General features: G+C 31.3%; 2 protein-coding genes across 2 annotated transcripts in view; one reads left to right on the top strand and one right to left on the bottom strand.

Moving 5' to 3' along the window:
* Positions 1-4068: 4068 nt before the first annotated feature.
* The window catches only part of LOC106642870 (orexin/Hypocretin receptor type 1), a 124447-nt gene continuing 115467 nt past the window's right edge, over positions 4069-13048 (bottom strand). Inside the window, exons 5-8 of the mRNA XM_014357775.3 lie at positions 10456-10618; positions 8683-8795; positions 5358-5721; positions 4069-4264 (exon numbers count right to left, since the gene is read on the bottom strand). Of these exons, the coding sequence (XP_014213261.2) occupies positions 5414-5721; positions 8683-8795; positions 10456-10618 (584 nt within the window). The 3' untranslated portion in view covers positions 4069-4264; positions 5358-5413. The remainder of the gene's footprint in view (positions 4265-5357; positions 5722-8682; positions 8796-10455; positions 10619-13048) is intronic.
* Positions 7148-8265, top strand: LOC149376053 (speckle-type POZ protein homolog). The gene has a single exon (XM_089598061.1). The coding sequence runs from the start codon at positions 7646-7648 to the stop codon at positions 7988-7990; it is 345 nt and encodes a 114-aa protein (XP_089454187.1). The 5' UTR covers positions 7148-7645; the 3' UTR covers positions 7991-8265.

Genomic DNA, 13048 nt, shown 5'->3' with positions numbered 1-13048 from the left:
TTAATATGTTTATATTATTATCGTAATGTATAACAGTATTATATGTGAGGATATTAATATAAAAAGTGTTATGAAATAAGGTCTTTAATGTGTAGTAACAATAGGTTTTGTATGAATTTAATAACACCCTAATTATTTCATATCCGAAAAATAAAAATATATTTGAGTAATAGACCAATAACTGTACGTGTATATTTATCCGATAAAAACTAAAAATATTCGTTTCTTACAAATTTTTAATGAAACCTTATTAGTTATCTAAAAGCTTTTAAATAAAAAAACATTATATTTCATCTTAATTGTAAAGACATGGTCTTGAATTTCTCGATTCTTGAGATGATGAAATTAGACTCTCAAAACCCTTTACTACGGTTCCGTCACGCATTTGACCTATCAAATGTTAAGTTTACAAAACGTTTTTTCTGTACTACGTGACATGAAGTTCATCTGAAGAAATAAATTCGTAACAACTACAACTTAGTGTATTAAGTACATATTATACGTGAGGTCGTCACAGGTAATATTATCACAACAATTAATACATTTTTTAAATATGTTTATTTTTATCTGTACAAAAAAAACACACTTAATGTGTCGACTGTAAGTATTGATGTACATTAAAAGCAAGTTATACTATACTGTATATCATATAATATAACATCGTAAGGTGAGAGAGAGCAAGATTTAGATAGTACGCTTTTTAATGTTATTACTATTAAAAAAAAAATCAAGAATATCAAAATAATTGGTAATCTTATTTTTTTTTTTTTTTTTCATGCATGTAAGAAAAAATACTTTTTTTTTATCCTAAATGGTGCCTTTTATATGATTATGTGTTACTTAAGTTTTGTTTAATTTTTTTATTTCTATTCATGATTTTTTGTCACAAATGTTTAACACACTGAAATAAAATTTCTTATTAGAATCATGAAAACATTTACTAGAATATTTCCAAGTATATAATTTCTTGATGTAAGATTATATTTTCCTACTTTGAGGAAATGTTTATTTCAAACAAAAGAATCTTCTTAATATTATGAAGTATTATCTTGTTTCAAGAGAATATTAACTAATATTTACCAACATTGAAACAAGATAATATTTACTTTGTACTATTTTAGTAAATATTTTCTAGAATCTAAGAAAGTTTTTCTCCCAGAGCACTTTGTGCAATAAATAATCAACCTGTATGGTTTTAATTAAGAAAAAACTTTTAATGAAGATGCATAAAATAGCATGTAATAATAGCAAGTTGGGTGGAATTGATAAAAATTCTGCCTTTATCATGTATAAGTATAGCTATATATTATTACACTGCAGTTTTCCAAGTAAATATTCATTAAGTTTTTCTGACACAGAAATGATAGTTGCATAATACGGTGATTGGAAGTGCACTCCCAAACTAAAATAAAATATTTTAGTCTAGGATTAAAAAGGTTACTTAATACTCTAATGTTTATTACAGTATAGCATTGTAAAAATTTTATACATTTAAAAAAAAATATTAAAAAATTTATAAAAATTATATAAAAAATACGAATGAAGATGATTAAAAAAATTTTGTACAGAGTTTGTTCATTTCGAGCTTATTTTACTAGTTTTTACTAATAATGAATCAAAGACGCAAAATAGCGAAAAACAAAAAATAAAAAAAATGGAAAATCCAAGTTCCGAATCACGGTACAGGAATTAAGTAAAAAACATACTAATTTATTTACATAATCATCGGTACTTTATGACATCCATTATTATACTGAATTACGTTGCTCTTTTACTTATTATCACTATGCTATAAACATCTTAGAAACTCACATCATCTACATGCATTGAGAGCATCTCTGCCGTCCAACGGAAAAAAAGGTATAAGTGACATTTTTGTCGAAAATAAGTTATTTACACCAATCGATTCTTCAGAAAATTCTGCGTCTAATAGCATATCTACAAATTAAATATCTTATAACGTTATTTAGTAATAATTTAACGCCGATGAGCACCGCCTTGGATTCCAAAGTAGAAAAAAGGTAAACCCCATGGAATAATCTGTATTTTTGCTCTTACCCTTTTTTTTACGAGGAAATTGCGCCGAGTTAGAAGGATAAGTACAGATTTTCATAGTTTCCATCGAAAAATCGTTTTTCTTTTGCGGAAAATAGAAAGATCATACCATATTTATATTCAAAACAGTTTTTCCGCGGTTCAATACTCAAATTATCATTGATTTTTGAAGACACTTAGTTTTCCTTAATTTTCTCAGTTCATCTCTCACGTCACTTATACCTTTTTTCCGTTGGAAGGCAGATCTAGGTGTGGATAGTATGCTGTGGTGTAAGTAACGTATAGATTGTTTCTCAATGACCAAAGGGTGGCGAAATCATGACTAACTTATGTCATCGGTTAATGAACGTGTTGTACAGTATTGTCATAAAACCGAGTACTCCTTTTTACAGATACGGTACTTGATGCTTAATTATTAATTACATGTATAACGCAAATTGATAGCAAAATCTTACGTAAAGTTGTTTTCAAGATAATTAGGTGTTTGTCAACAGCAAACATTAAACTTTACTTTAATTTAATTTTTATAACATCAAAGTGTTGGTACATTTTTTTTGCTACTGCAAGTTTGTGGTTATTTGATGTATGACGTGAGTTTGAAATTTTTTTCTGCAATAAATACTGCAGAGAGGTACAGTGATAAAAACTGCAGATTATAACTCTTTTTGACACTATATCTTTATATCGTGTTGCCATATACATATAATGTAACATTTATTTACTAAAAGCACTAATATGTGCTCCAAGTTTCGGTCGGTAGCAGCAAATGTAAATCGATTGCATGAAAAATGTTGAAGCGGATTGTAACATCTATGATTTTTAGGTATATTAATATACATATCATATGGACGCTTTTTTATGCTCTGACGATTATACTTATGTACTAAAAATAAAACATACGAATAAAATGCTTTACAAAATTATCTTACATTAAGTAATTAATTAATTCAAATTAATACATTGATTATGCGGAAAATGAGAAAATACAATTTTGCGAAAAGAAAAAATAGCACAACATAAGTATACCTAATAGTCGTCAGTCTACTTTTTTCATTCATTGATTTTTTCAGAATCTTTTGTCTTTACAATAAATATTACCGTATATAAATTAAAAATTACATTACTATATAATATACAAAATGTACGTTATAAATAAAAAAATTTTAAAAAAATGTAAATCAAAAATCTTCCACACAATTTTTGTGTACATTATTTCTACACATAAAATAAGAATTTTTTTTATAAAAAATTATACTTAGCGAGCCTAACAGTGTACAATAAATTTTAATTATACATACACTATTATTACCTGTTACTCAAAAACCTTGTAGTAACATACATTTTTCAATAACATTCATTTTCTCGTATCAAAAAATAGATAATTTAATTAAATCATTCGACTTGTACCCAGAAGGAAATGTTTACTGAGAAAATTTTAAGTAGATAAATTGTGACTGTAATAGTCATGGACTTATGTCAATTTCATGTTGCATCACCCCTTTTATCAGCCTCATTTTCAACTAAAGTTTCTAACAAGAGAAAAATGTCCGTAGTTTGGAATTGAAATTACATTACGTTTAGTATCAACTGTGTCAACAATCACTGTGAGATTTTTTTTAACAATTTACTATTTCTCATACTATGATGAGCATCAAACAATCGTAAATTTATTTTTTATAAAAGCATGGTATCAATGTACAGTGTAGTCAAACCCTAATTAAATTATTTACATCCATTATTTATAGTTTTTGAACTTGCATGAAATTTCATTGTATTTCTTACCTCAGAACCAAATAATTAGACTTGTTTAAGCCAATTGAAATTGTTTATACAATAAAATATTTTAGTTAAATTGTTGTTTCAAACCCTTTTGACTTTGTATAATTTTCTTTAGAAAATAAAACTTATAAATTCATTAAGATTTTTCAATGATATGGTCCTACGGTGTTTGCAGTTGAAATGTAACAAAATATATTATTTTTGTTCTTAAGATCTAACCATTAATTTTTACACATTTACACATTTAAGTAATAATTTAGTTGATGTTTTAAGAAATATCGCTCAACTTATAATAATACTATACACATTGACTTTTGTTTAACAGATCGTTACGACTCCTTGAAGTACGAAGATGGTCCGCCAGGATCTGCACGTATGGTCATGGAATTTCTTATCGAATCAATAATAATCATACCAAAGCTTGCATCATCTGAAAAAAATCGTGTTTATTTTTTTAAATTAATCATTAGATGACGTTGTGATTTCATATACATAGTACAAATAGTTTAGTGCCCTTGTCATGCAAATCCTTCTGAACACCAAATTTTTTAAATAGTTTATCAGTATTTGTTTGTTCTCGGGAGCTGAAAATTTCAAATCAGTTACCCTGTTTTGCCTTATACAAGTCACACTGAATTTGCACGCTTGAAAATAATGAAAAAAATAATCTTTGAGGCGTATATGTACAAAACTAAAGTAGTTTTTTTGACAAAAAATAATTTGAACATCTAAAGACGCGTCAAGTTATTTTTATTTTTTATTTTAGTCGAATGACTTTATAATGTATGCATATTTGCACATACGTACCTCCCCTGTGCATTTATAAAAATCTTGCTATAGAGACAACCTTTGAGAATATCATGTTTTCTGTTTGGTGCTGTGTACATATTACATACTAATATGTGACAGCTAGCATCATATCCATTAATTTTTTTTCCTTTTTACTTGTCTCAATTATAATTTTTTCTACATTTACTCCTCAATTTTACTTTTATATTTTGTTTGTTTTTTATTTAAGTATGATTTCTTTAATTATATTTATGTGTACTAATGTATAACTTCTTTTATTTATTTTCAAATTATCATGCTACTCCCACGATGTCTCGTTTTATCCGGCAAATATTAAGTACAAGCTCTTGTAAAAGAAAAAAGAAATCACAAAAAATTAACGACAAAATAAACAATCGTATCCTCGAAAGATCAATCGGATGATGCTCGAAAAAATTCCATTATCGCGTAAAATATAGCTCACTTTAGTTTTACTACAATTGAAAGGGACAAAATAAAAATGTACCGCTAGTAGCAGCATATGCCAGTAAATAAAATGGCCATTTAGAAAAAAAGTTCTTTTATCAGCACTTGCGTTTTTATCAATGCCAAAGGCAATGATAAGCTCCGATACCATGACATGGACTACGGAATTTTATAAAGTATGAGCTTTGAAAAAAAAAAAAAAAAAAAGAAAAAAAAAAAGAAAAAGAAAATGTAGATATAAATAAATTGATAGCCCAAGTCACACGAACCTTTCCAGGCAATCAGGGCTAGCCACGCACCGGGTAGCAGCCCATATCCAACGTGTTTACTGATACGTCACAACCGAGTGATTGCCCACCGACTGCTGCTGCATCCCATTGGGACTGTTGCATATCCCGCTCAGCGGGACGATCTCGGTACTGTGTCGCAAATTGTTGTTGCTCGTGTTGTTGTTGTTGCTGAATATCGTCAGGGCGAACCTGGTGTGCATGGAATTGTTGCAGCTGGTGCTTCTCACGGACTGGAGGTTCTTGGAGACGTTGCCCGCCACCCGGTAAACCGATCGGTTGTGGGAGCTGCCCGTTGGCGAGCAGCAATTGGCGAACGTGCGTTTGAACTCTTTGCGGAATTTTCCTGTGTGAGTGTAACAACAGCTTTTTTCAAACTTATTTTTCATAAGACTACCTTTTACTGTAGTCGAGGGAAAGAGGTGCGAGATTTTTTTTTTTTTTTGCTTTCTCAGAGTGTGATCGTTTCACGTCTTCGATCTATTACTTGTTTGCGTGTATATACGAGTGAATGAGAATACAATTGTTCGCAAACACCAGGAGCCGACATTTTGGACCCCACAGGTATTACTATTGAAAAATGGTTGAAACCTCTAAAAGTTTATTTAAGTGTTTTATTGAATATGCTTGAAAACACAGACGTATAAAGTATGGGTTAAAACTTGTTGTCAATGTTACCAAAAAAATTATAAATTTTACCGGATTTATAAAAAAATGCATAAGTTTTGGGTCTAAAATTCAAGTTTATTACCATTTTTTTCTCACTGAAACTGCAATATGAGTGAAGACTCGGAGTATTTAATCATGTCTTTTCGGATCGTTCGCTTTTAATTTTTTTACGATTTCAAATACAAAAATAAGCTGTTAGTAGAGATAATTTATTACAAATTATCAAAAAAAACCAATGCAAAGAAAATCTCATTCCTTCGTTTGTAAACTTTTGATGATAGCTTTTTTTAATTATTAGGAGGTTATAATAATGTAGTTTGAAAAAAACCTTTAATTGAATCTATATCATTGACACGAAAATGAGCAACTAATAAGTATTTTTGTAAATACTTAATTCCAAAATATGTTTAATTCAATTCCCATGTCCTTGATCTTAAAAATAAAAATCCAATGTTTTAATCAAAATTGAGACCCGTGGAAAAAAAGAAAAAGCGAAAGTGAATACCACGAATAGTACAATTAAATAAAGTAGTCTAAGAACACTTTGTATTTTCGTTTCCACTCATATATGTACTTACAGCAACTTGCATTCATTTTACCAAAAATCTTGATTGTAGAAAATACGCACATATTCTCATGAAAATATGCGAATATATGCGTATACAATGAACAAATTTTTGCGGATGTATATCTTGCTAAAAAAGCATTTGTCAGTTCATCTGATAATTTAAAAAACTTTTGTATTCTAGGTAACAATTGTTTGAAGGCACAGTCTACTGTCTGATGAAATTTTTCCAATTGTGCACGGTAAGTAACGGAGTAGTCTTTTGGCATTTGGCTAGTGCATCCAGCTTTGGTCGATTTATAATACTTCAAGATGACCGACACTCAGTTAAAAAACGACGATCACACTGTAGGAGAAATCAAAAATGTAAAGGATCAATTCTATTCTTGGAAAATTTCAAACTTCAAGCAATTAACGAGTAAAAACTTTAAGCTTACATCGCCAACGTTTAACTTCAACGTTGACCCGAAGCTTAAAGAACTGCAATTAATGTTGTTACCCTCGTCATGGAACAAAAACGGCGTGGAGTACATATCTTGTCAAGTAAGAAAAAAAAACCGATTCGGGGATCAGCCGCGTAATAATTGGATTTGCGAAAGACGCGATTGCAAACGACGACGGGCCAACGTGCTCATTATTACATCACGACGTGTTTCACTTCGAGGGTGATCGAAACTGTTCAATTACATGCAAAGAATTCATACTGCGTGACGTTTATCACGAACAAAAGGGCTTTTCCATCAATTTCGTTATCATCCATTGTACGATAATCGTCAATAACAGTTAGATAAACCTAAGTGATTTGAACAACAAAAGGGATGTTAACAAGTTGGAGACATTGTGTAGTTTCGTTCATTCCCCGACGCTGGATGAACAGTGTAATCGGTATGGTTTTGAAAAACTTTTCGATACCAAAGACTTTTACGATACAATCATCAAAGTTAACGATAAAACGATCAACGCGCACAAGTGCATATTGGCGGCCTAGAGCCCAGTGTTGGCCGAAAAGATCAAAAACGACGGGGAAGGAAAAAAAATGAGCATAGTGGAGATGGATGACGTTGATTTTGAAACTGCAAGTAAACGATACGTGTACACGGAAGAGGTGAACGATTTGGACGAAGTGTCCTTTAATCTCCTCAACGCGGCTGCAAAGTATCGGATCGACAGGTTGGTTTCATTGTGTAAATTTAATCTTTACGTGAACATGAGTACCGACAACGTCATCAAATGCATTAGTTTGGCCGAGAAGTATGGAATCGGTGATTTAAAGTTCGAAGCCACCACGTACATCGCCAAAAACGCGAGAAGTGTTACCGTGCAGCCGGAGTTTGGAACGTTATCACTAATGTATCCGCGACTCCTTGAAAAAATTTTTTAAATAATGGCGTTCCTAAACGAATGAATCATTTCCACAACTCGAGCGCACTTTGTTTATTCATCATTGTTTCATAAAACTTTTTTTCTAATAGTACATCAGTTAATTACATGTTAGGTACATAAATTTTACATAAATGGGCTGGATACCAGTGTTTTACTGATCTAGATATCAAAATTAATAGAAAAAACGAATGTATCAAAGTGATACTTATAAGCGACAAGTATTTAAAGATAAGCAGTGGCTGAATTTTGTATAATTTCTGTAATAAAGCGCACTCCACAGGCATTTGTAACTTGTAAAATAAATAAATGAATCATAAGGAATTTTATTAGTAAAACTATGAAGTTGAAGAAAAACAAATTTTTTTTAGGTATAAACAATAAGCGAGAACTAAAAAAAAGCCGAATAAAGGCAAAAGAAACAATAACTATTGTATCACTTGTTCTCTATCGTTGTTAAGTCTCATTATCTGTTGAAAGTAACGTGAACACTGCAACGTGCTATTGTTCAAACCAGCTTTTGACAGAAAAAAAAGAAAATAACGAAACCGATTAATTAGGAGACGGCGTTTGCGTACGTATCACACGTGTATTGTAAAATTTTAGTTATCGGCATAGTAAAAAAATGTAAAATGATTTTCATTTCCAATTAAAAAACCTCGTAAAAGAAGAGAAAATTATACAAGTTATTACCGCTCATGAAATTATAGATGAGTGGATTGATTGCGCTGTTGGCGTAAAAGAGCCAATGCACGAGACAGCTTATTATATTGGCCAAGGGCGTCGCCTTCACTGGCGTTGAAAATCTGGAAATGTTGAAAAAAAATTAATGATGTAAGTTGTATCTAAAATAACCAAATTATTTATTATTTAATGTCACAAATCTAATTATTTTTAAACCAATATGGTGTTAATCTTAAACTTCCTTTTTCTCATAATATACATAAGAAAATCCACAAAAAATATCCTGTTTTTGTCCCCCATTTCAATAAAAAAATTTTTTTTTAAGCACACCCTTGAAACCGGGCTCGTTTTAAAATAGGGGACCAAAACAGGATGTTTTTGGCTAGATTTCCTCATATGTCTGCATTGACTGATGTGCATCACCAATTGATAAATCACGACTGTTTTATCTTCTCGCCTGTCCATGATTTTAATAAGTTATAAAGGTGTTACGTCGAAGACGGCGTAGGAGTAAATTTTGTTTTTTATTATTTTTGAGTAAAAAATTTTCTTTCACCACCTACTGTTTGGCCATTAATATCCGGATTAAACGGCACGCAACAGTGGGGTTTACGCGAAGAGAAAAACTATTGGGGGATATACAATAATTAAGTTTGAAAAAAATATTATTACTTACTTTTATTAAAAGGAAAAAAAAAGTGGGTACAAGTGGCTCTCGAAGCAAGATCCGGGTGGCCGGATATAATTTAAATCGAAATTGCGGACCGGATTCTTCAGGTCGTGTATTCTAGTCTGGCTACTGCTCTCGGTGTTTTACCAAGCTGGCCTGACCATTGAATGTATCGACCGAGTTTTCCAGGTCGTATGCCTTTAGTCTGGTTACTGCTCTAGGTATACACCCAAGCTGGCCTGACCATTGAACGAATTTTTTTGAGACTGAACTGCTCGTGCAGGAGGCCATGGGCTTATATAGCCGAAGATCTTGCCTCCTTATCACTGCCACTACAGCCAGAGACGACGAGACGCACATAGGTTCTTAGAATTAGTCTGCATCATCTCGTGGCAGGGAGAGGGAAAGATTTCCTATACGCTTTCCGTCTTCCTTTACATATGTTGTTTTGGTTTTGGGGTGACGCTTACTTGCTAAAGAATATAAGATGGTAACAATACTGGTCCCAGTACTTGCTTATCGAAATTATGTCACATTACAGTTTGCGTTATTTTTCGGCTTGGTGTCTCTGGGTACTGTAAGTGTTGGAGAAAGAAGGTGGTAGAAGTATAGCATGCTGTTGTCAAGTCACGTTACATGAACGCTGGCCGATGTGTGGATCAACATCCTGGCTCGAGCGTCGGCTTATTTACGAATGGTTAAGACACAGAAGAGAAAAAGGATAGAAAATAATTATTAAGTTTCATCAGGCGATGTCGATGCATAAGGTGGGAGGGAGATGTAGACTAGTTCTTCTTTGTCTTACTCGGTCTCTCCTTATGTGTGTGTCACGAAGCCTTAGCTTCGGTACTTGGTATATGTGTGAGCGTATGTCATTTAGGTCGATACGAAAACGCGGCTTTACGAGGAGGATAAGAAGAGGAGGAGAGGAAAATAAAAGGTACGTCGAGCGCAGCCTCGATGTAACAAAGGGTTAACAAAATTTAAGCGTTTGCAGACCGAATTTAATCAATTGTGCTAAATCAAAGCCTTAAAAGTACAACAACACGGTCATATGCCTCAATTCTCCTTAAATGTTCAATGAATGACAAAAAACAGAGAAAAAATCTCACCTGTAAATTGAAAAGAAATGCACAGGGAGGCAGCAGATGGCGAAGACCAACACGACAGCCAGTAACATCTTGGCGGCCTTGCGCCGCGACTTAAGCTGGCACTCAGTGTTGCCCATACTTGCCTGCGAGCTTAGCTGGTTCGAATTCACTATTCGTGCCGACACTGCAATAAGTGTAAGTATTAAAGTCATAAAAGTAATTCATTGAAAAATTGCAGATTGAAAATGAAATTGAAAAAAAATTTTTTTTTTCTTATTTCAATTAAAATTGTCTATTCGCTACATTTTGCGTTCTGTTACTCTCCCTCACTCTCTTTCTCTTTCGTTCTATAAAAACTTTGTGTTGAATATAAAAAAAATATTGTGTTGAGAGATTATGAGAGAGAACTTTGATAACTAGTTTATTCTGTTCCAACACCTCCAGAAAACCGAAAAACCGATTTAAACTTGTATATTTGTAATACCATGACAGTTATGGACACTGTACCACCGATGTAATATAAACATGAGCACGGAACAGAAGATGTGTTAATTATACTGCAAAAGTGTGTAATTATAAAATGAGTCATTAGGTTTGATTGATAAATGTGGATTAAAAGAGAGAGAGAGAGAGAGAGAGAGAGAGAGAGAGAAGGAGCGAGTGAAATAAACACTTGTAACTAGTTGGATTGTCCGTGAAATTTTATTTATACACTTCCCCAATCCGAAGGTTTTGGGAGGAGGAGTAATGGATTAAAAAAAAAAAAAAAAAAATTATGCAAAAGTAACTTTCCAAGTAGCTTAGAGATCTAGGCGGAACAATCGCGTAAAAGTTTGAATTTCCGCTGAAAGGATAACAGGAAGACGGAGAAGTGTAAGTATCAAGGACTGGAGTCGTTTGCGCCGCGTATCCTCTCGCGCTCTCGGGAAATGCCCGGCAAGCGAGTTTTCAAAGTAGTGGATGTATATATAGATATAAATACACCATTAATTTCCTTTAAGCAGGAAAAATATGCCGCATTAGCGAACTGGCTAATGAAAAGTTGTGCCATTTTCGCAATCGTTAAATTTAGAAGAGATAACGAGGGAGACGTTGGGGTTGAGAGAGCGCTATTATCTCGTGTTATTACTATGATTATTGTCTTTGCGCGTGAGATCGGAAAATGCAAATGGTTTCGTATAATTGCACGAAACAGACTTTTATTTTAGTTCTTCGCTGCTACTGTCATATTGCCCGTGTACAATTGTGGGTTTCGTGTTGCCGTGCTTTTTTAAAAAGTATAGAAAATTCAAAACCACACCCGCGCTTAATTGAAACGCACTGCTGCCTCATCATTATTCATTCAATCTCGCTTCTGTGTAGCCTTTTAGGTGACGCTTTTTTTCCTACTCGCGAACGTATTATTTTATCATGCTTTTTCTAACAAAATTGATTTTGAGCTCCATTTATTTAGTATGGAGAATAATCTTTATTATAAGTTAGTATTTTAATAATAAAATTGAAAGAAATCTTGTTATCATGTACAAAACTAAAGGAATAACTGACATTAATTTTTTTTCCTATAGGATCTTAAAAATTTTTACTCGATTATCCTAGATTGTTAATTTATGTATTATACACACCTAACATACGATATATTTATGAGCTATGGATATCTTCTCTCGCCAATACGGAGAATAAAAGATAGTTAAGCATAAACTTCCTTTTTCTCTTGCGTGCACCCTAAACCACCGTTTTTCCACGTAGCATTTATATTTCAAAAGAAATTTAATCTAAAATATAAAAATGAAAAAAAAACAACAAATTTATAAGAAATTAATTTATGATTTACTGTATGGTTAAAACCCCGAATGATAAAAAGTTATAGTTGTAAGTAAAAACAAGTTACAATTATTATAGTAATAGTAAAAAAATTATCTCTCGGCGGAGGCTTCAGTATTCTAAAAATCCTGGTATTTAATAACATTTATAAAACGAATTCATTTTTAATTTAATAATTATGTAACTTATTTTACTATAAGATACGATAAATGTACAGTTCATATTCAATTGATTTAATTGTATTAAATTTTCATAAATTTTTGTGAATCAGTTCATCAAGTTTAATAACGAAAGATACTTTTTAAATAAAAATATTAAAACTTTGATATTTTTTCCAGTATTACTTATATTTTTTATATTTATTTTAAAATACAAACCTATAAATTTTAATTATTTGATCTATTAATCCATTGTACTTGTTATTAAATATTATGTATAATATTTAAATATAATGCATTAAAATAAGAATTCTGAATTTATTATAAAAATAATTTATAAAAAATTATTAAAAAATAACTTACGTTATTAAAAGCAATATATTACTATTAAAAAACAAAAACTTTAAAAAATTGGTAAAAAAAATTAATATTAAATTAAATAGTTCATTATTTTGAATTTAAATAAGACACAATCTAATTAAATTTTGTACTTAAGATTAAGAAATTCCTTAATTTTTTTCAAACATTTTTAATTTGCTAATTACAATACAGTATTACTTAAAAAATCTTAATATTAAAGTACAGATCTTGTTTCTTAAAATATTTTATCTTTTATATCTATTTTTAGGTCCAAA

The sequence above is a fragment of the Copidosoma floridanum genome, unplaced genomic scaffold (assembly GCF_036245765.1).
Source record: "Copidosoma floridanum isolate Cflo_tuat_1 unplaced genomic scaffold, Cflo_Japanese_pri ptg000001l, whole genome shotgun sequence".
Classification (NCBI taxonomy): domain Eukaryota; kingdom Metazoa; phylum Arthropoda; class Insecta; order Hymenoptera; family Encyrtidae; genus Copidosoma; species Copidosoma floridanum.
This window is presented reverse-complemented; position numbering and strand designations above follow the sequence as displayed.

What these genes read in the sequence shown, in the direction of transcription:
- LOC149376053 (XM_089598061.1), top strand. Translation starts at nt 7,646, where the DNA reads ATGAGCATAGTGGAGATGGATGACGTTGATTTTGAAACTGCAAGTAAA.